The following is a 22,318-nucleotide window of genomic DNA, read 5'->3' on the forward strand; positions in this document are numbered from 1 at the left end:
AACTATGAGATGCTTTTCAATACTTTCTTTAAAGACGTTTCTTTGTGAAACATAGCATAATTTCTACTTGAAGTCGAGTCTGAATTTGGAAATTTATTTTATCGTTAACACGTTTTTGAAGAACTTTAAGAGCATATGAAGTAGAAAGCTGAAGGGCGACGAAAATACTATGGGGTGATCCAGACAAGAAAAAGGCTGGAGATCTACACAATGAGAGTAGGACGATAGTTTGGAGGGCCGTGAATTAATAACCGGTCAATTGAATTGAGTGCACGCCTGTGCCGAATAGAAGATGCAGAGGATGTTGCATGTAGGGCATGTTTTGAGGATGATGTGACCTTCAAACACTAACTTTGTCACTGCTCTGCCTATACAACGCAAAGGCACCATAGCGGTGAAGAGGTGATTCGAGATCTGGTCCAACTTTGAAACAGGGACTGGTTAAAAAATTCTTTGGAGACACAGAGTTCCTGGAGTAAAGGAAGGGGTACGGCCGAATACTGGCTTGGGTCAACCGATATACGATGAGACATGGACAAACTAAATCCTCTTTTCAATCTAAATGTATGTCTTATTTTCAGAAATTTTGGAAACAATACACTTGCACAGCGAAAAATATGGATCCTTGATGTTTTCCTGGTTGGGTCCCTATCCATTTCTTGTGGTTACAGAACCAGACATCGTCCATGATATACTCACTTCGCCGCATTGCATTAACAAAAGTCATCTATATCAAGCTATTGATAATGGAACTGGTAAAGGGCTTTTTGGATTAGAAGGTTCGTATTGAAATTCCCAAGCACACCGCCAAGGAATTATTATGATAACGACCATTTTTGTAGATCCCCAGTGGAGTATTCACAGGAAACACTTAAATCCAGCTTTTAGTCACAAAGTTATTCTAAGTTACCTTCCAATATTCAATGAAGAATCCAGCATTTTATTAAATGTATTTGATGATAAAATTGAATGTGCTGATATAATAACCATACTTCAAGATTTTTCGCTAAATACTGCTATAAGTAAGTACAGGCTACTGACGACGGGCGAAACATAAATCCACGAGAATTTAGTGGAAAAGTGTTGTCGGCTAAATGGTTTGAAGTGTAATAAACTTTGCGAAATATCGATTTTCATATAACCATAGACCATGAAAAATATATATAGGATTTCCACTTCAAATTTTATTTAAATCCAAAGGAAATTTTTTCAAATCTAATGAAACAAATAAAATATTTTTTTTCATCAAATGAAACCGCCTAGTATATATTCACATTTGACTCCAATGTTCTCTTTGTTTAATATTTTTATACCCTCCACCATAACAGGTTGGCTGATAAGTCCCCGGTCTAACAAAGAAAAACACATTTTTTTTGTCAAAATTCGTTTTTATTATTCAACATAGTTCCCTTCAAGAGCGATACAATGATTATAACGACCTTCCAATTTTTTGATACCATTTTGGTAGTACTCCTTCGGTTTTGCCTCAAAATAGGCCTCAGTTTCGGCGATCACCTCTTCATTGCAGCCAAATTTTTTCCTGCGAGCATCCTTTTGAGGTTTGAGAACAAGAAAAAGTCGCTGGGGGACAGATCTGGAGAATATGGTTGGTGGGGAAGCAATTCGAAGCCCAATTCGTGAATTTTTGCCATCGTTCTCAATGACTTGTGGCACGCTGTCTTGGTGGAACAACACTTTTTTCTTCTTCATATGGGACCGTTTTGCCGCGATTTCGACCTTTAAACGCTCCAATAACGCCATATAATAGTCACTGTTGATGGTTTTTCCCTTCTCAAGATAATCGATAAAAATTATTCCATGCGCATCCCAAAAAACAGAGGTCATTACTTTGACAGCGGACTTTTGAGTCTTTCCACGCTTCGGAGACGGTTCACCGGTCGCTGTCCACTCAGCCGACTGTCAATTGGACTCAGGAGTGTAGTGATGGAGCTATGATTCATCCATTGTCACATACCAACGTAAAAACTCGGGTGTATTACGAGTTAACAGCTGCAAACACCGCTCAGAATCATCAACACGTTGTTGTTTTTGGTCAAATGTGAGCTCACGCGGCACCCATTTGCACAGAGCTTCCGCATATCCAAATATTGATGAATGATATGACCAACACGTTCCTTTGATATCTTTAAGGCCTCTGCTATCTCGATAAACTCCATTTTACGGTCATTCAAAATCATTTTGTGGATTTTTTGATGTTTTCGTCGGTAACCACCTCTTTCGGGCGTCCACTGCGTTCACCGTCCTCCGTGCTCATTTCACCACGCTTGAATTTTTCATACCAATCAATTATTGTTGATTTCCCTGGGGCAGAGTCCGGAAACTCATTATCAAGCCCAGTTTTTGTTTCCACCGTATTTTTTCCCTTCAGAAAACAGTTTTTTATCAAAACACGAAATTCCTTTTTTCCATTTTTTTCACAATAACAAAAGTTGCTTCACAAAAGACGCTCTATCTCACAAACTAATTGACTTACATACGTCAAATTTTGACACGAACCATTTGAAGGTTGGTACCATATAAAAATAATATGCATTTATACTAGCGACGCCATCCATGTGTCAGATCGGGGACTTATCAGCCAACCTGTTAGGATGGGGGGTATATTAACTTTGTCATTCCGATTGTAACACATCGAAATATTGCTCTAAGACCCCATAAAGTATATATTTTCTGGGTCGTGGTGAAATTCTGAGTCGATCTGAGCATGTCCGTCCGTTCGTCCGTCCGTCTGTTGAAATCATGCTAACTTCCGAACGAAACAAGCTATCGACTTGAAACTTGGCACAAGTAGTTGTTATTGATGTAGGTCGGATGGTATGGCTAATGGGCCATATCGGCCCACTTTTACGTATAGCCCCCATATAAACGGATCCCCCAAATATGGCTTGCGGAGCCTCTAAGAGAAGCAAATTTCGTCCGATCCGGCTGAAATTTTGTACATGGTGTTAGTATATAGTCTCTAACTACCATGCAAAAATTGGTTCACATCGGTCCATAATTATATATAGCCCCCATATAAACCGATCCCCCGATTTGGCTTGCGGAGCCTAAAAGAGAAGCAAATTTCATCCAATCCGGCTGAAATTTGGTACATGGTGTTAGTATATGGTCTCTAACTACCATGCAAAAATTGGTCCACATCGGTCCATAATTATATATAGCCCCCATATAAACCGATCACCAGATGTGACCTCCGGAGCCTCTTGGAAGACCAAAATTCATCTGATTCAGTTGAAATTTGGTACGTGGTGCTAATATATGGCCTCAAACACCCATGCAAAAATTGGTCGAAATCGGTCCATAATTATATATAGGCCCCATATAAACCGATCCCCAGAAGAGCAAAATTCATCCTATTCGGTTGAAATTTGGAACGTGATGTTAGTATATGGTATGCAACAACCATGTAGGAATTGGCTCATATCAGCCCATAATTATATGTACACCCAGAAAAAAGTGACCCCTTCTTTAAGTTAAAATGAACTCATTGTGAAGAAAGTTGAACTTCGTATAGCGCCAAAGACATTTTTATTTGTTTGAACGATGTGATTTTCATAGAAATTAGGTATAATGCATTCCATATATTAGTTAACATTTTCCTATATTTATGTACCACTATACTACAGAATGAAAAAAATTAACTGATTTGAATTCATATATGGAATGATTTTATTGAAATTTTTTCATTCACATGGACAAATCTTACACATTTGTGGAAAAACTTTTACTTCATAATTAGAACTGCTTACCTTCGTTTTTAAATACAATTTTATTTATTTATATAAGCAATTTTATCTTCAATAAAATACATGTTTTATTAATATATTGAATATATTTATTAAGAATCAACAGCATCGAATCTCCTTGAAATATTAGTTTATTATTCCGCTGTTTCCAATTTCCATGTGATATTATCAACTGAAAAACGCACTTTTTCTTCTTCTTGTACTTTTCACTTTTAATAAGTTGCTGCCTAACGATTTTGTCCTCCTTTTACAATTTCAATACCTACAAATATAAAAAATCATAAACCATTTTTTTTACAAAAGGTTAGCGTCACTGAATATTACCTGATAATTGAAGATTCCAAAATGAAGACAAATGAAAGGGTTGTTATTCTGCACTCAAAAAAAAGTGAACTCTCTATTTCACTAAAGCCAATTTAACTTTATTTTAGTTCATGTAATTATTATGTTTGGAGAAAGTTTCGTTTACTCTAATAATTTTTTGCGTACGTTAGTTAAATGAACTAAAAAACGCGAAAAAATTATACTCAAATTAAGCAAAAAGATTTACTAAATTCGCACTTCCCACAAAATAGTTCATTATTTCTTTAAATTTGTAAATTTTACCAAAAATGCGTTCATCTTGAACTTCGTATGTCACTAAAGACATTCTTGCATTTTTTAACTCCAAGTTTTTCCTTCAAACTACAAAATTTTCTTTGACAAGTGAAAAAAATGAATTATGCCTAACAAATTTTCTTGCATTTGTCGAAAAATGTTTACTTATTTTTGTGATATCGGCGACATCTCAGCGTTTGTAATACTGTTTAGTTAAAATTTTCTAAAAATATTCAAAATTTTCTAAAATTAACCAAAAATTTTCTTCCTGGTGGGTTCACTGTATTTTCAGTGTGCTGGTGTTTTCTTTCTTTATATACCATCACGAACATTGATAGATTTATTTTCAAAAAACGAAAATTTTTCTCACTAATTTAAAATAATAAATATTTTATATATTTTATTTGTTATTTATTATATTATTTTACCATATTATTTTTTAACAATCTTTCCGTATACCACAACAACGCGATTCCAACTAAAAAAACAACCCACGCGCAAACATATCGCGTTTCTAACAAGTGTGTTTCCTTAAGTTTTGAAAGGATTGCATACTTCGTACGAATGAACTAAAATATTTTTCTATGCCAAGTGTTGTTCGCATGTATGAAAAACTTTCTATTATAAAGGATGTCGCAATTATCATTTTATAAGAAATTTTACTAATTTTGAGGAAACTTGGTTTTAGTTCGGTTTTTGTTTATTTTTACGAATGCTTTGTTATCGGTGAATAAAATTTTCTTGTTCAGTAGTAAATTCTTATACCCAGCGAAGAAAATAGTATGAGTAAAATTCCATGCCTTATTCTAGTTAATGAACTATTCCTAACTGCTTACAGTTTAGGATTTTTTTACTGAAACGAGTAAATTGTATTATTTCTCACAAAAATTTAGCTTAATGGAAATAAAATGGATAAACTATATTGATGAAAAATTTTTCCTTAAGTTTCAAAGGCACTTTTTTCTGGGTGTAGCCCCCATATAAACCGATCCCCAGATTTGACCTCCGGTGCCTTTTGGAAAAGCAAAATTCATCCGATCTGGTTGAAATTTGGTACGTGGTGGTAGTATATGATATTTAACAACCATGCACAAAGTGGTCCATATCAGTCCATAATCATATATAGCCCCCATATAAACCGATCCCGAGATTTGGTTTTGGAGCCTCTTGGAGGAGCAAATTTCATCCGAGTCAGTTGAAATTTAGTACATTGTGCTAGTATATGGCCGTTAACAACCATGCCTAACTAGGTCCATATCGGTCTGTAGTTATATATAGCCCTCAGATAAATCGATCCCCAATCACACAAAAATTGGTCCATATCAAGTTCATAATTGTATATAGCGCCCATATAAGCGACCCCCATAATTCAATTCTGGCTCTCTACGTATCGTGCAAAAAGTCCATATCGATTTGTAATTATTTGTAGACTTAACTATACATAACTTTTTTGTCTAATATATGTTATACCACGTATGGACTAACTCACAATTTAGAAAACGATGTTAAGAAGTTTTAAGATACCACAACCCAAGTAATTCGATTGTGGATGACAGTCTTTCGTAGAAGTTTCTACGCAATCCATGGTGGAGGGTACATAAGATTCGGCCCGGCCGAACTTACGGCCGTATATGTTTTTATTTTATTTGGTATTCCCTTTGCGCATATTTACGAATGCGTATAAATGTACCTAAATTCTCATCAGCGTTGCCAATCATGAATGAAAATTGAACAGAAATTCATAATTGTCATTTTTCTTTTTGTTTAAAATCATTGTTTCTGCTGGAAATCTTTTTGCACATATCCAATTTATATATTCAGTAGTGTATAAATCAAAAAAATTGAAAATTGGCTTTCCTAATTGTTGATACTTGTATATAAAGATTTGGGTAATACCAACTCATTACACAATATATGGATTATGGCATTTTTGCTAAAAACGATTGTAACTCATAGTGAAAGTAATTATATACTACACGATTTGATTTGAATTAATAAAAATTTCATTTGTGTTGTAAAATATTTCATTTGATTTGAAGAACATTTCATTTGATTTGAAAAAGGTTTCATTTGAAGTGAAACATATTTTTTGCATATGCTTATATAGAAATATATATTCCGATGTCTTGCAAAGTCGGCTCAGCATAGTAAATGTGGAATTGCCAATTATTATTAGTGACAATATACTATTTCTTTTGTACCAGGAACTACAATGGGCAAAAAGTCTACTCATGTCAAAAGCGGTGAAACCAATGAGCATTTATTACAATGCTATCAATGGTAAGTAGTCAAATAATCAATAGGATTGCTCAAAACTAGAATTCCATATTACCGTTGAATAATAATATATGTATGTATATTTGCCCGCATTTTCCCCCTTTGTATCTGGTATAAATTAGAGATGTGCACGTGAGAACTATTTTACTCACGCTCACGCACGACATTTTGGTTTGTTAATCACGCTCACGCACACTCACGCCGTTGCCATGAGCGTGACTCACGCGTGAGTCACGACAATTTCGTGTCACGTGCACACCTCTAGTATAAATATCGTTGACCAAAATTAATGTAAAACGACTAAATTTCCTTGGGTTGATGCTATTAGTGGTAAACTTCTCTCCTCCTAAACATTAATCAGCTTAATTTATGAAGTTGACCCCCTCTTTTTGTTTTTTTTAGCATTTGTTTCAACAAAATTTTAATAATTTGTACCACTTTTTTAGTTCTTATTCTCTCTTTGAATTTGAAAAAAATATATTACAACAAGTAAGGAAAGTCTAAAGTCGGGCTGGGCCGACTATATTATACCCTGCACCACTTTGTAGATCTAAATTTTCGATACCATATCACATCCGTCAAATGTGTTGAGGGCTATATATAAAGGTTTGTCTCAAATACATACATTTAAATATCACTCGATATGGACAGAATTTGATAGACTTACAAAATCTATAGACTCAAAATTTAAGTCGGCTAATGCACTAGGGTGGAACACAATGTTAGTAAAAAAATATGGGAAACATTTAAATCTGAAGCAATTTTAAGGAAACTTCGCAAAAGTTTATTTATGATTTATCGCTCTATATATGTATTAGAAGTTTAGGAAAATTAGAGTCATTTTTACAACTTTTCGACTAAGCAGTGGCGATTTTACAAGGAAAATGTTGGTATTTTGACCATTTTTGTCGAAATCAGAAAAAACATATATATGGGAGCTATATCTAAATCTGAACCGATTTCAACCAAATTTGGCACGCATAGCAACAATGCTAATTCTACTCTCTGTGCAAAATTTCAACTAAATCGGAGTTAAAAATTGGCCTCTGTGGGCAAATGAGTGTAAATCGGGCGAAAGCTATATATGGGAGCTATATCTAAATCTGAACCGATTTCAACCAAATTTGGCACGCTTAGCTACAATGCTAATTCTACTCCCTGTGCAAAATTTCAACTAAATCGGAGTTAAAAATTGGCCTCTGTGGTCATATGAGTGTAAATCGGGCGAAAGCTATATATGGTAGATATATCCAAATCTGAACCGTTTTCACCCAAATTTGGCACGCATAGTTACAATGCTAACTCTACTATCTGTGCAAAATTTCAACTCAATCGGAGTTAAAAATTTGCCTCTGTGGTCATATGAGTGTAAATCGGGCGAAAGCTATATATGGGAGATATATCCAAATCTGAACCGATTTCAACCAAATTTGGCACGCATAGTTACAATGCTAATTCTACTCCCTGTGCTAAATTTCAACTAAATCGGAGTTAAAAATTGGCCTCTGTGGGCAAATGAGTGTAAATCGGGCGAAAGCTATATATGGGAGCTCTATCTAAATCTGAACCGATTTGGCTGATATTTTGCAAGTTTTTCGAGACCCATAAAATATTCGGATGTACGGAATTTGAGGAAGATCGGTTGATATACACGCCAATTATGACCAGATCGGTGAAAAATATATAGGCAGCTATATCTAAATCTGAACCGATTTTTTCCAAAATCAATGGAGATCGTCTTTGAGCCGAAGCAGGACCCTATACCAAATTTTAGGACAATCGGACTAAAACTGCGAGCTGTACTTTGCACACAAAAATACATCAACAGACAGACGGACAGACAGACAGACAGGCAGACAGACGGATATCGCTAAATCGACTCAGAATTTAATTCTAAGCCGATCCGTATACTAAAAGGTTGGTCTATGATTACTCCTTCTTGGCGTTACATACAAATGCACAAACTTATTATACCCTGTACCACAGTAGTGGTGTAGGGTATAATTACCCATTAAAAATATAAAAAAGCAATTTATAAAAAAGTGAATTAAAATAACTTCCTGTATAGTTAAAATAAAGAACATCATTGGGAGGACATTTTTGGAAGTGCTTTTAAAGTTGTGCCTTTGGAACAACATCCAATTTTTTCTGCTGGGTAGTCCAGGTTAACGACACAAGAAAATGAAACAAGCAAACTCAATACGGTAAAATCTAGTGTATACTGCAAAGTCTCTTGAAGAGTTTTGAAGATTTGTTTATATTTTGCTCATTTTCGTTGTATTTAGGTGGGTTTTACTAAAACCATCCACTTTTTTTAGACACTGCCTAAAGGAGGGTTTGGGCATTAGAGACTTTGTGTTTTTAGTTTGATTAAAAAATTGAAATAAATTTTCAAGCAAAAATTACAAAAAAAAAAAACCATTACTTTTTTAACCACTCGGAAGATTAAAAGGTTAATTGTATCAATTAATTTTTTAACCTTTAACTGGTGAGATGAATTTGTGCTGCGTACTTTGGGACGTGTGGTAGATTTGAACTCCTCTTTTACATAAATATGTTTTCTATAAAACAAAAATAGTTTTTGTAACATTATTACATTTGTTGATTGGAACACATTGGAATATTAACGAAAATAAAACAATATTTCGAAATATTATATGTACTTTTAAAAATGAACATGCACTTTATTTCACACTTCTTATTTATAATACATGTAAACAAGTGTGCGAGGTGGTAAATTTTACCACCATGTGGACAGTTAAAGGTTTATTAAAAATGTAAATATTTTCAATCATTGACTTGATTAACTCAATGTTTCTATCTTAGGTTAGGTTAGGTTGGGTGGCTGCCCGAAGTATCAGGCTCACTTAGACTATTCAGTCCATTGTGATACCGCAGTGGTGAACTTTTCTCTATTATCACTGAGTGCTGCCCGATTCCATGTTAAGCTCAATGACAAGGGACCTCCTTTTTATAGCCGAGTCCGAATGACCTTCCACATTGCAGTGAAACCCCTTAGAGAAGCTTTGAAACACTCAGAAATGTCACCAACATTACTGAGGTGGGATAATCCACCTCTTAAAAACTTTTGCTTTTCGGTCAAAGCAGGAATCGAACCCACGACCTTGTGTATGCAAGGCGGGCATGCTAACCATTGCACCACGGTGGCTCCCTAATGTTTCTATCTTGATTAAAAAGTTAATACCATATTATCATAATTGTTTAATTGGAAATATTTTGGTGATATTTTTTTCTGTGCACACTCCTAAAAAAATTAAATAATGATGCTAAATTGTATCTTTGAGGGGAAACAAAGTACGTTGGAACGGATACCAAAAACAAAGCTTTATTTGTCTTAAAAGGAACAACTTTACCAACAAAAGAAACTTTCCTTGGTCAAAAATTTTGTTTCGGAGGAACCATTTTGTTTGTTTTTTGTGAGTAACTACAAAATTACCATAGATTTATAAAAATTCGTTTACTGATAAATATTAAAATGGATCATCGATTGCATAATCATATTTGCAAGCAGAAAAGAAATATGATCGCCTCAAGCAATATGTTTGGTAGCAAAAATGTTCCTACACTGAAAAAACAGTGAACCCACCAGTAAGAAAACATTTAGTTAATTTTAGAAAATTTTTAATTAAAAAAAAAAATAATTAAACCTTATTACAAACGCTGACATCACGCCAATATCACAAAAGTAAGTAAATAATTTTCAAAAAATTCAAGAAAATTTATTAGACATAATAAATTTTTTTCACTTGTTGAAGAAAATTTTGTAGTTTGAAAGAAAAAATTGGAGTTCAAGATTGCAAGAATATCTTTAGTGATATGCGAAGTTCATGATGAACGCATTTGTAGTAAAATGTACAAATTTAAAGAAATAAAGAACTATTTTGTGAGAAGTACGAATTTAGTAAAACTTTTTACTTCATTTGTGTATAATTTTTTTTCTGTTTTTATACCCTCCACCATAGGATGGGGGTATATTAACTTTGTCATTCCGTTTGTAACACATCGAAATATTGATCTAAGAGTATATATACTCTGGATCGTGGTGAAATTTTGAGTCGATCTGAGCATGTCCGTCGGTCCGTCCGTCCGTCTGTTGAAATCACGCTAACTTCCGAACGAAACAAGCTATCGACTTGAAACTTGGCACAAGTAGTTGCTATTGATGTAGGTCAGATGGTATTGCAAATGGGCCATATCGGTCCACTTTTACGTATAGCCCCCATATAAACGGACCCCCAAATTTGGCTTGCGAGGCCTCTAAGAGAAGCAAATTTCATCCGATCCGGCTGAAATTTGGTACATGGTGTTAGTATATGGTCTCTAACAACCGTGCAAAAATTGGTCCACATCGGTCCATAATTATATATAGCCCCTATATAAACCGGTCCCCCGATTTGGCTTGCAGAGCCTCCAAGAGAAACAAATTTCATCCGATCCGGCTAAAATTTGGTACATGATGTTAGTATATGGTCTCTAATGACCATGCAAAAATTGGTCCATATCGGTCCATAATTATATATGGCCCCCATATAAACCGATCACCAGATTTGACCTCCGGAGCCTCTTGGAAGACCAAAATTCATCTGATTCAGTTGAATTTTGGTACGTGATGTTAGTATATGGTATCCAATAACCATGCAGGTATTGGTTTTTATCAGTCCATAATTATATATAGCTCTCATATAAACCGATCGCCAGATTTGACCTCCGGTGCCTTTTGGAGAAGCAAAATTCATCAGATCTGGTTGAAATTTGGTACGCGGTGGTAGTATATGATATTTAACAACCATGCCAAAAGGGGTCCATATCAGTCCACAATCATTTATAGCCCCCATATAAACCGATCCCGAGATTTGGTTTTGGAGCCTCTTGGAGGAGCAAATTTCATCCGAGTGAGTTGAAATTTGTGGATGACAGTCTTTCGTAGAAGTTTCTACGCAATCCATGGTGGAGGGTACATAAGATTCGGCCTGGCCGAACTTACGGCCGTATATACTTGTTTAGTTTATTTTACTGACGTAAGCAAAAAATTATTAGAGTAAAGTAAACTTTCTCCATATATAATAATTCCATGAACTAAAATAAAGTGAAATTGGCTTTAGTGAAATAGAGAGTTCACTTTTTTTAGAGTGAAATATTTTATTTGCTATTTATTATATTATTTTACTATATTATTTTTTAACAATCTCTCCGTAAACAACCCACGCGCAAACATATCGATTACATCGATGACAAGTATCGATTACAGGTAGATAAAAGAAATATAGGAAAATTTCCTATATTCTAACAAGTGTGTTTCCTTAAGTTTTGAAAGGATTAGTAGGAATGAACTAAAATATTTTTCTATGCCAAGTGTTATTCGTATGTATGATAAGCATTCTTAATAAAGGAAGTCAGAATTATCATTTGATAAGAAATTTTACTAAATTTGAGGAAACTTGGTTTTAGTTCGATTTTTGTTTATTTTTACGAATGCTTTGTTATCAGTGAATAAAATTTTCTTGTTCAGTAGTAAATTCTTATACCCAGCGAAGAAAACAGTATTAGTAAAATTCCATGCCTTATTCTAGTTAATGAACTATTCCTAACTGCTTTCAGTTTAGGAGTTTTTTACTGAAAAAAAGTAAATTTTATTATTTCACACAAAAATTTAGCTTAAATAATGGAAATAAAATGGCTAAACTAAATTGATAAACATTTTTCCTTTAGTTTCGATGGCACTTTTTTTCTGTGTGTACGTTAGCTAACGAACTTTTAAACCGTACTATGGACATATCTGCCATCTTGCCTATATATTCCATATGTCAGGAACTTAACTGCTGAAAAATTGTCCGTAAAGTTAAGCGGAGAGAATATATTTGCAATTTATTTCCTCTTAACTGGGAGTTAAAACCTAACGGAGCTACATGAAAATGACCATAAGTATCAAGGTTAGGTTATCCTATACAAAAATCAATAAAAGTTGAAACGTTAAGCTTCCAGCAAAAACTCTCATTACCCGGTAAGCTTGTAGGTAAGCCTATTTCAAAATTAATAACCACTTATTAATTGACATCGCTCCGGATTACATTTACACACGCATGTCCTATGAGGAAAGTACTTCTCCCCAGGCATACCTTCGGCCATGAAATAAGTAGTGCTTTTAAAGCATATAATCACCTAATATGTAATAACTTATTCGTAGATATACCAAAGATTGCAAATCTCGAAAATATTGACTTCTCTGGATCAAAATATGGCGAGTAATGCTGTAATATGAACCCTACTTGAATAGAAACGAATATTGCAGAAATAAACAAAAATGTAACAAATCATCCAAATAAGATTACACGTAAATTAATTTCACATTTAAAATAGAAATAAAAGTGGGTTGTTTAAGGGAGTTTGAATCGTGTTATACGTTATAATGAACCTAATAGACCACATTAGGTTCGAAATCTACTAAAGATGGATTTTAACTCCCTTTTTTATTTAAAACATAATATGGTAATGGCATTAATTTAAAACACAATTATTATGAAATATTCGTGAAGAATATTCCTTAACTTTTTGAGTTTTTTAAGTAAATGCACAATTATTTGCATAATTATACCTACCCAGCAAAAAAATTTGGAAGTTCTTCCAAAGGAACAACTTTAAAAGCACTTACAGAAGATGCACTCCCAATGATGTTCTTTATTTTTAACTACCCAGGAAGTTCCTTAAATTCAATTTTTTATAACTTGGTTCATACTTTTAATGGGTTATTTTAACTTTTTTTGTTTCAAATAGATTAAAAACAGAGTAAGAATTCATAAAATGGTACAAATCATTTAAATTTTGTCGAAAAAAAATGCTAAATCCAATCTGAAAAAATTGTGAATTTTTGAAAATATTTGAGGTCAAACGTTTCCGACAAGCGTTGGAATTCATTAAAAATTATAAAAAATTATAAAAATTATTTATTTGACAAAATATCACAAAATTTTTAATTTACATCCAAATCATCTAAAGAAGTGATGCAAATTCAGTGCAACGGCTGTTGAAATGGAGGACTTCCGTCCTATAACAAGACTATGTTAAATTCATCGCTTCTGCGTCAATTTTGCACCACTTCCGGATCAAAAAGAAAATTTTCATTACTTTTTTGGCGACGCTTTTTTGCTGGGTAATGATACCATTTATTTCATTTTATTTTATTAAGACATTCACAGCCAAATGCATTACATGTTGAGAATAACAATTCGAAAATTACCAACACGCAAAGAAAAAAACGTTTGGAAAACGTGTACCGAAAACGTTTTTCTTTTGTTAGATTTTTTTGAATTGCTTCGAAAATTTTAAACTTTTATCACCAAAAAAATTCGTTTGTTACAAAATTTTTATTTTTTTAATAAAAAAAGTTATTTTTGAAACAACAGCACAGTCCATTTCGTTTATATCAAACACTGTTCTTTTCTGACTTTAGGTCTTTAATAAGACACATTTTACAGTTCAAAATTTAATATACTACAATGTAATATTTAACGTTTTTTCGGAATCTTCCGAACATATCTGGAATATATGTAAAAAAAAAATTTTGGTCGAAGCAGGGATCGAACCCACGACCCTTGGCATGCAAGTCGGACGTAGCGACCACTGCTCCACGGTGCCAAACTAAATGTTTGTTTCTGTTAAATAAACTTTGTTTATTCGGTTCGTGGGCGCCGCAAGCTATGCTATATAAATATAACTTATATTGATATTTATCTATACATAGCTCAGTGGTTAGTGTGTTGGCTTACAAAGTGCATGGTCCGCGGTTCGATTCTCCGTCCAGGCGAAAGGTAAAAAAAATTTAAAAATATATAAAATCGTATAATTTCTTCTACATTGTTGGTATTACAGGAAAAGGTGTTAAGAACTAAAAACCTCGTTGATGTGAAAAAAATTTGAGGGTAAATGCAATTAGCAAGAAAACAATGTGTTTTTTTTTTTTTGAGTTAGCTTTATGAAATTGTTTTTAAGCATAAGCAAATGAGAAACGAACTTTGTTTGTCTAAAATTTCGTTAGGGAGGAAAGAATTATTTTTTTGCGTGAAGAAGTATTTATTATTGTCATTACAAGTTAGTCCTTATAAATCGCCGCAATGTAATGCAATGTGTAATGACAGCTTTACTCCTGGTAATGCAAATTGTAATTAGATGTGGTTACCTAGTATTCGCTGGGCTGTAATAAATTCCTTCGACTTCATGTTTCTCTATTCGGAAACCGCGTTTAACAGTCTCATATTTCTCAAATTTTAAAATATGGTATTTCGTGCAATTTTTCAACACTTTTACAAATTATTATTGAATTTTGCAGTGTGGTGGAAAATATGATGGAGATGACATTTTCACCATGGCTTGTAAACGACGTGGTCAGAAAACTTTTTGGTATCTACGAGCCTTTTCAAAAATCCAGAAACGATATACAGAATTTTATAAGAAAGGTAATTTATGAATATTAAACACTCTTAAAATAAAAAAGTCTGGTTGGATCCAAAGAAAGAAAAATTGATTAGAAAAACTAAGAAAAGTTAGTAAGTTAACTTTGATTCTATTACGGTGAAATCTGTCCCATATTGACCGATCTTCATACAAATACATTTTTCGGTCACTTACACCATTTTCCAGGCGATGTAGAAGTTTTTCTTTCTCTTTTTCGTTTTGTACGTCACCAAATTTAACAAGGAACAAGTATATACGGCCGTAAGTTCGGCCAGGCCGAAGCTTATGTACCCTCCAGCGTGGATTGCGTAGAAACTTCTACTGAAGACTGTCATCCACAATCGAATTAGTTGGGTTGCGGTAACACTTGCCGATGGCAAGGTATCTTAAAACTTCCTAACACCGTCTTCTAAATTTTCCATACGTGGTATATATTAAACTCAAAAAGACCGATTAAATACGTATGTAATTAAATTTGACAAAATAAAATTTTGACAACATTTTCTATAGAAGTAAAATTTGGACAAAATTTTCAATAGAATTAAAATTTTGACAACATTCTCTATAGAAATAAAATTTTGACAAAATTTTCTATTATGTCAAAATTTTCTATAGAAATAAAATTTGACAAAATTTTCTATAGAAATAAAATTTTGACAACATTTTCTATAGAAATAAAATTGTGACAAAATTTTCTATAGAAATAAAATTTTGGTAGATTATGTTTGGCTCGAGTGTCAACCATGAATTTCAATTTATATATTCATCTTTATTTACCATTTGTTCAGATAATATTTACAAGGTTACGAGATTTTATATAATATATTACAGCGAGTGAGACTTTAATACAAGTTTAGATTTCTTTTTATTGGATGTAATGTTCGTAAAGGAAAAATTAGGGAAAAGCCTTTATTTGATTGTAAAATAAGATGTCAAATATAACTGAAAAAATGTAATATAACTGAAAAAATGTAATATAACTGAAACAAGTAAGGAAAGTCTAAAGTCGGGCGGGGCCGACTATATTATACCCTGCACCACTCTGTAGATCTAAATTTTCGTCCCAAATACATACATTTACGTATCACTCGATCTGGACAGAATTCGATAGACTTCTACAAAATTTATAGACTCAAAATTTAAGACTGCTAATGCACTAGGATGGAACACAATGTTAGTAAAAAATATGGGAAACATTTAAATCTGAAGCAATTTTAAGGAAACTTCGCAAAAATTTATTTATGATTTATCACTCAATATATATGTATTAGAAGTTTAGGAAAATTAGAGTCATTTTTACACCTTTTCGACTAAGAAGTGGCGATTTTACAAGGAAAATATTGGTATTTTGACCATTTTTGTCGAAATCAGAAAAACATATATATGGGAGCTATATCTAAATCAGAACCGATTCCAACCAAATTTGGCACGCATAGCAACAATGCTAATTCTACTCCCTGTGCAAAATTTCAACAAAATGGCCTCTGTGGTCATATGAGTGTAAATCGGGCGAAAACTATATATGGGAGCTATATCTAAATCTGAACCGATTTCAACCCAATTTGGCACGCATAACTATAATGCTAATTCTACTCCCTGTGCAAAATTTCAACTAAATCGGAGGAAAAATTGGTCTCTGTGGTCATATGAGTGTAAATCGGGCGAAAGCTATATATGGGAGCTATAACTAAATCTGAACCGATTTCAACTAAATTTGGCACGCATAGGTATAATGCTAATTCTACTCCTTGTGCAAAATTTCAACCAAATTGGAGTAAAACTCTGGCTTCTGGGAACGTATTAGTCCATATCGGGCGAAAGCTATATATGGGAGCTATATCTAAATCTGAACCGATTTCAACTAAATTTGGCACGCATAGCTACAATGCTAATTCTACTCCCTGTGCAAAATTTCAAGCAAATTGGAGTAAAACTCTGGCTTCTGGGACCGTATTAGTCCATATCGGGCAAAAGATATATATGGGAGCTATATCTAAATCTGAACCGATTTCAATAAAATTGTGCACATTTGACTATACTACCAATTGTACTCCTAGTGCAAAATTTCAACCAAATTGGGGTAATACTCAGGCTTCTAGGGCCGTATAAGTGCATATCGGGCGAAAGATATATATGGGAGTTATATCTAAATCTGAACCGATTTCTTCCAAAATCAATAGGGTTCTATTTTGACCCAAAACACATACTTATGCCAAATTCGAAGTCGATTGGCCTTAAATTACTACCTAATCCCTTGGTTACAAAAATGTGTTCACGGACAGACGGACATGGCTATATCGATTCAGGAGCCCACTCTAAGCATTTTTGTCAAAGACACCATGTGTCTATCTCGTCTCCTTCTGGGTGTTGCAAACATATGCACTAACTTATAATACCCTGTTCCACAGTGTGGCGCAGGGTATAAAAATGTAGTGTCAACCATGATTATGAACCGATATGGACCAATTTTTGTGTGATTGGGGATCGGCTATATATAACTATAGACCGATATGGATCAATTTTGGCATGGTTATTAGCGGCCATATACTAACACCTCGTTTCAAATTTCAACCGGATCGGAAGAACGGTTTATATGGGGGCTATATATAATTATGGACCGATATGGACCAATTCTTGCGTGTTTGTTAGAGACCGGATGTGTGTTTGTTAGAAACCGAATCGGATGAATTTTGTTCCTCTAAGAGGCTCCGGAGGTCAAATCTGGGGATCGGTTTATATGGGGGCTATATAATTATGGAGCGATATGGACCAATTTTTGCATGGATGCTAGAGACCATATACTTACACCATGTACCAAATTTCAGGCAGATCGGATGAAATATGCTATTCTTTGAGGCTCCGCAAGCCAAATCTGAGGGTCCGTTTATATGGGGGCTATATATAATTGAATATATATATATATATATATATATATATATATATATATATATATATATATATATATATATATATATATATATATATATATATATATATATATATATATATATATATATATATATATATATATATATATATATATATATATATATATATATATATATTTTTTTTTTTTTTTTTGTTATCCGTATTCGTGTCAATAACACTTTTTTTGTGTTTTTTTTATACCCACCACCATAGGATGGGGGGTATATTAACTTTGTCATTCCGTTTGTAACACATCGAAATATTGCTCTAAGACCCCATAAAGTATACATATACTGGGTCGTGGTGAAATTCTGAGTCGATCTGAGCATGTCCGTCCGTCCGTCCGTCCGTCTGTTGAAATCACGCTAACTTCCGAACGAAACAAGCTATCGACTTGAAACTTGGCACAAGTAGTTGTTATTGCTGTAGGTCGGATAGTATTGCAAATGGGCCATATCGGTCCACTTTTACGTATAGCCCCCATATAAACGGACCCCAAAATTTGGCTTGCGAGGCCTCTAAGAGAAGCAAATTTCATCCGATCCGGCTGAATTTTGGTACATGGTGTTAGTATATGGTCTCTAACAACCATGCAAAAATTGGTCCACATCGGTCCATAATTATATATAGCCCCCATATAAACCGATCCTCCGATTTGGTTTGCGAGGCCCCTAAGAGATGCAAATTTCATCCGATCCGGCTGAAATTTGGTACATGGTGTCAGTGTATGGTCTCTAACAACCATGCAAAAAGTGGTCCACATCGGTCCCAAATTATATATAGCCCCCATATAAACCGATCCCCCGATTTGGCTTGCGAGGCCTCTAAGAGAAGCAAATTTCATCCGATCCGGCTGAAATTTGGTACATGGTGTTAGTATATGGTCTCTAACAACCATGCAAAAATTGGTCGACATCGGTCCATAATTATATATAGCCCCCATATAAACCGATCCCCCGATTTGGCTTGCGAGGCCGCTAAGAGAAGCAAATTTCATCCGATCCGGCTGAAATTTTGTACGTGATGTTAGTATATGGTCTATAGCAACCATGCAAAAATTGGTCCACATCGGTTCATAATTATATATAGCCCCCATATAAACCGATCACCAGATTTGACCTCCGGTGCTTTTGGATAAGCAAAATTCATCCGATCTGCTTGAAATTTGGTACGTGGTGGTAGTATATGATATTTAACAACCATGCCAAAAGTGGTACATATCAGTCCATAATCGTACATAGCCCCATATAAACCGATCCCGAGATTTGGTTTTGGAACCTCTTGGAGGAGCAAATTTCATCCGAGTGAGTTGAAATTTGGTACATTGTGCTAGTATATGGTCGTTAACAACCATGCCCTCAGATAAATCGATCCCCAATCACACAAAAATTGGTCCATATCAAGTTCATAATTGTATATAGCCCCCATATAAGCGACCCCCATATTTCAATTCTGGCTCTCTACGTACAAAAAGTCGATTCGTAATTATTTGTAGACTTAACTATACATAATTTTTTTGTCTAATATATACCATGTATGGACTAAATCACAGTCTTTCGTAGAAGTTTCTACGCAATCCATGGTGGTGGGTACATAAGATTCGGCCTGGCCGAACTTGCGGCCGTATGTACTTGTTTCTTTTTAGAATTAATATATTTATATTTACATTGTAATTTGATATTCATAGTGTCTCTCTATTGTTGGTAAACATAATCAATTTTGGCCTCAGAATGGCTTTGGATTATGCAATAAATGTGAATTGAATTGAATTGAATTGAATAATTATGGAGCGATATGGACCAATTTTTGCATGGATGCTAGAGACCATATACTTACACCATGTACCAAATTTCAGGCAGATCGGATGAAATATGTTACTCTTAGAGGCTCCGCATGCCAAATCTGAGGGTCCGTTTATATGGGGGCTATACGTAAAAGTGGACCGATATGGCCCATTTGCAATACCATCCAACCTACATCAATAACAACTACTTGTGCCAAGTTTCAAGTCGATAGCTTGTTTCGTTCGGAAGTTTGCGTGATTTCAGACGGACGAACATGCTTAGATCGACTCAGAATTTCACCACGACCCAGAATATATATACTTTATGGGGTCTTAGAGCAATATTTCGATGTGTTACAAACGGAATGGCAAAGTTAATATACCCACCATCCTATGGTGGAGGGTATAAAAATGTGTATTCCAGTAAAATTTTCTTTTCTTTTCTTTATATATCAAGCAGACTATATTTTTATCTTTTGAAAGTTATTGACATAAAATACTTGGTTTTCCTTTTTCATATTTAATTATATATGAAAATATTAATTTATTCAAAATTTTGTGGAAGCCTTAAAATTCGCATTCATAATGGTAACTCTATAAGATTCGGTCCAAACAAACTTTCTTACCCAAATCAATTAATTGGTTCTAACCCAGTTTGAATCATTTTACAATTGTCTCGTTCACTAATTTAATGCAGAAGTATAAAATTTTCTTTTAAATTCTACATGAACAGCTTTTACAGGAGAAACTGTCTAACGAATATAATAGATCAGAGTCGACATGTGGCAAAAATATTTTCATAGATCAGGCGATCGAACTCATGAGAAAGGACATTTTCACTTGGCAAAATGTGGAGGATGAATCAAATGTTATAGTTCTAGGCGTAAGTTTTTACAATATTGCAAAAAAAAACTAATTCACTGAAGTAACGCTTTCTTCTAGGCATTTGAAACAACAGCCAACACCATAGGATATGTATTGATTCTCCTTGCAATGTTTCCAGAATATCAAGAGAAAGCTTTCGAAGAGCTGTTTTCAATATTTCCCCAAAGGGGCAAATTTAATGTGACCTATGAGAATCTCCAAAATATGGTATACATTGATATGATATTGCATGAATCAATGCGAGTTATGGCTCCTGTTCCCATAGTTGCCAGACAGAATTGCCAAGACGTTCAGTTATCAAATGGAATTGTCTTACCAGCTGGTGTCCAAATCGCATTAAACATTTTTACCATGCATAGACGCAAAGATATTTGGGGACCAAATGCTCATTTATTTAATCCCGAAAATTTTCTACCATCGAATATGGAAGGTAGACATCCATTTGCATTTATTCCATTCACCAAGGGATTGAGGAATTGCATAGGTAACTCTAACTATTTTTGTGTATATTTAAATATTTTATGTGAAAAAAAAATATTTTTAGGTTGGCGATATGGCCTTTTATTGGCAAAAGTTGCCCTGGCAAAATTATTAAGAAATTACAAATTTGCTACGGAATTCAAATACGAAGATCTGAAGTTTATTGAAGGAGTAGTATTGAAATTGAAAAAGGTTCCCTTACTGTCAATCGTAAAAAGGGAAGTCTAGAGCAAATTACCGAATAGTTTTGTTTTTCACAAAGTATTTTTAGTAAAACCATTGAAATAATGTGTTTTTCCAATTTTCCAAAAACATACACTATTAAATTGAAACACAGATCAGGGGGCTAATCACGGCATTCGATATCGAATTCATAATCGTATCGAAAAAATTGTCGATACGATTAAAAGTTTGGATCACGGCATTCGATGGAAATTTGATGCAATTTCTCTAGCATTGCCAACAGCAAAAAAACGAAGCAGAACAAAATGAAATGACAAAATTAAGTTAGCGGCACAAAATAGAATGTTGGAGATTTTAAAGTAAAAAGTAAATTGTGTTGCATTATATCCTATGGACCCATATCTCTTTTTACATTCCTCCGAATTCCTTCCTAATTGGAGGATGGGATGAATATAAAATAATTCGGCAACAAATAAGGAATAAAAATGTCCATTGTTATTGGTGTAAGTACATGGGTTTGAAATGGTGTGCACTGTTAGAAAGTCACCTTTTTGCAGGCTCAATGGACGATTTTGGCTGACGAAGGAGACGTTCAAATGGAAAATAATTTTTGGTGGCATGTCAACGTCAATTCTATCGCTTTACAATTGTCGGCCGTCTTAAAACTTTTTGCCAGTGGAAGTCTTCATCATTCACTATTCTTACAAGGTGGTCCAGAAGCGTTATGTTGTCACGGAATGGTACGGTAATTGGTTGATCACAATCTCTTGGATATCGATCTAGCATGTGCCCTTTATATATAGTTCTTTGCCCAGCTAGGATGCTCGCCCCCGAACTTGACTATGATCAATTTTTGTTTAACTTTTATTGGAGTTGCATTAGTCCTAAATATTCAAAATATGTTAGATGTAAATTTACTACAAATTAGCAACAATTCGAACCAAAACTA

General features: G+C 34.1%; 1 protein-coding gene across 2 annotated transcripts in view; it reads left to right on the plus strand.

The window, feature by feature from the left end:
- The window catches only part of Cyp313a4 (Cytochrome P450 313a4), a 40,388-nt gene extending 18,673 nt beyond the window's left edge, over positions 1 to 21,715 (plus strand). Inside the window, exons 2-8 of one of the 2 annotated variants that reach the window (XM_075290959.1) lie at positions 582 to 779; positions 843 to 1,022; positions 6,569 to 6,644; positions 14,986 to 15,112; positions 20,555 to 20,704; positions 20,764 to 21,190; positions 21,251 to 21,715. In XM_075290959.1, the coding sequence (XP_075147074.1) occupies positions 582 to 779; positions 843 to 1,022; positions 6,569 to 6,644; positions 14,986 to 15,112; positions 20,555 to 20,704; positions 20,764 to 21,190; positions 21,251 to 21,414 (1,322 nt within the window). In that variant the 3' untranslated portion in view covers positions 21,415 to 21,715. The remainder of the gene's footprint in view (positions 1 to 581; positions 780 to 842; positions 1,023 to 6,568; positions 6,645 to 14,985; positions 15,113 to 20,554; positions 20,705 to 20,763; positions 21,191 to 21,250) is intronic. The other variant, XM_075290960.1, reaches the window with a different exon arrangement.
- Positions 21,716 to 22,318: the final 603 nt, after the last annotated feature.

Source organism: Haematobia irritans, chromosome 1 (genome assembly GCF_050003625.1).
Source record: "Haematobia irritans isolate KBUSLIRL chromosome 1, ASM5000362v1, whole genome shotgun sequence".
In the NCBI taxonomy this organism is placed as follows: domain Eukaryota; kingdom Metazoa; phylum Arthropoda; class Insecta; order Diptera; family Muscidae; genus Haematobia; species Haematobia irritans.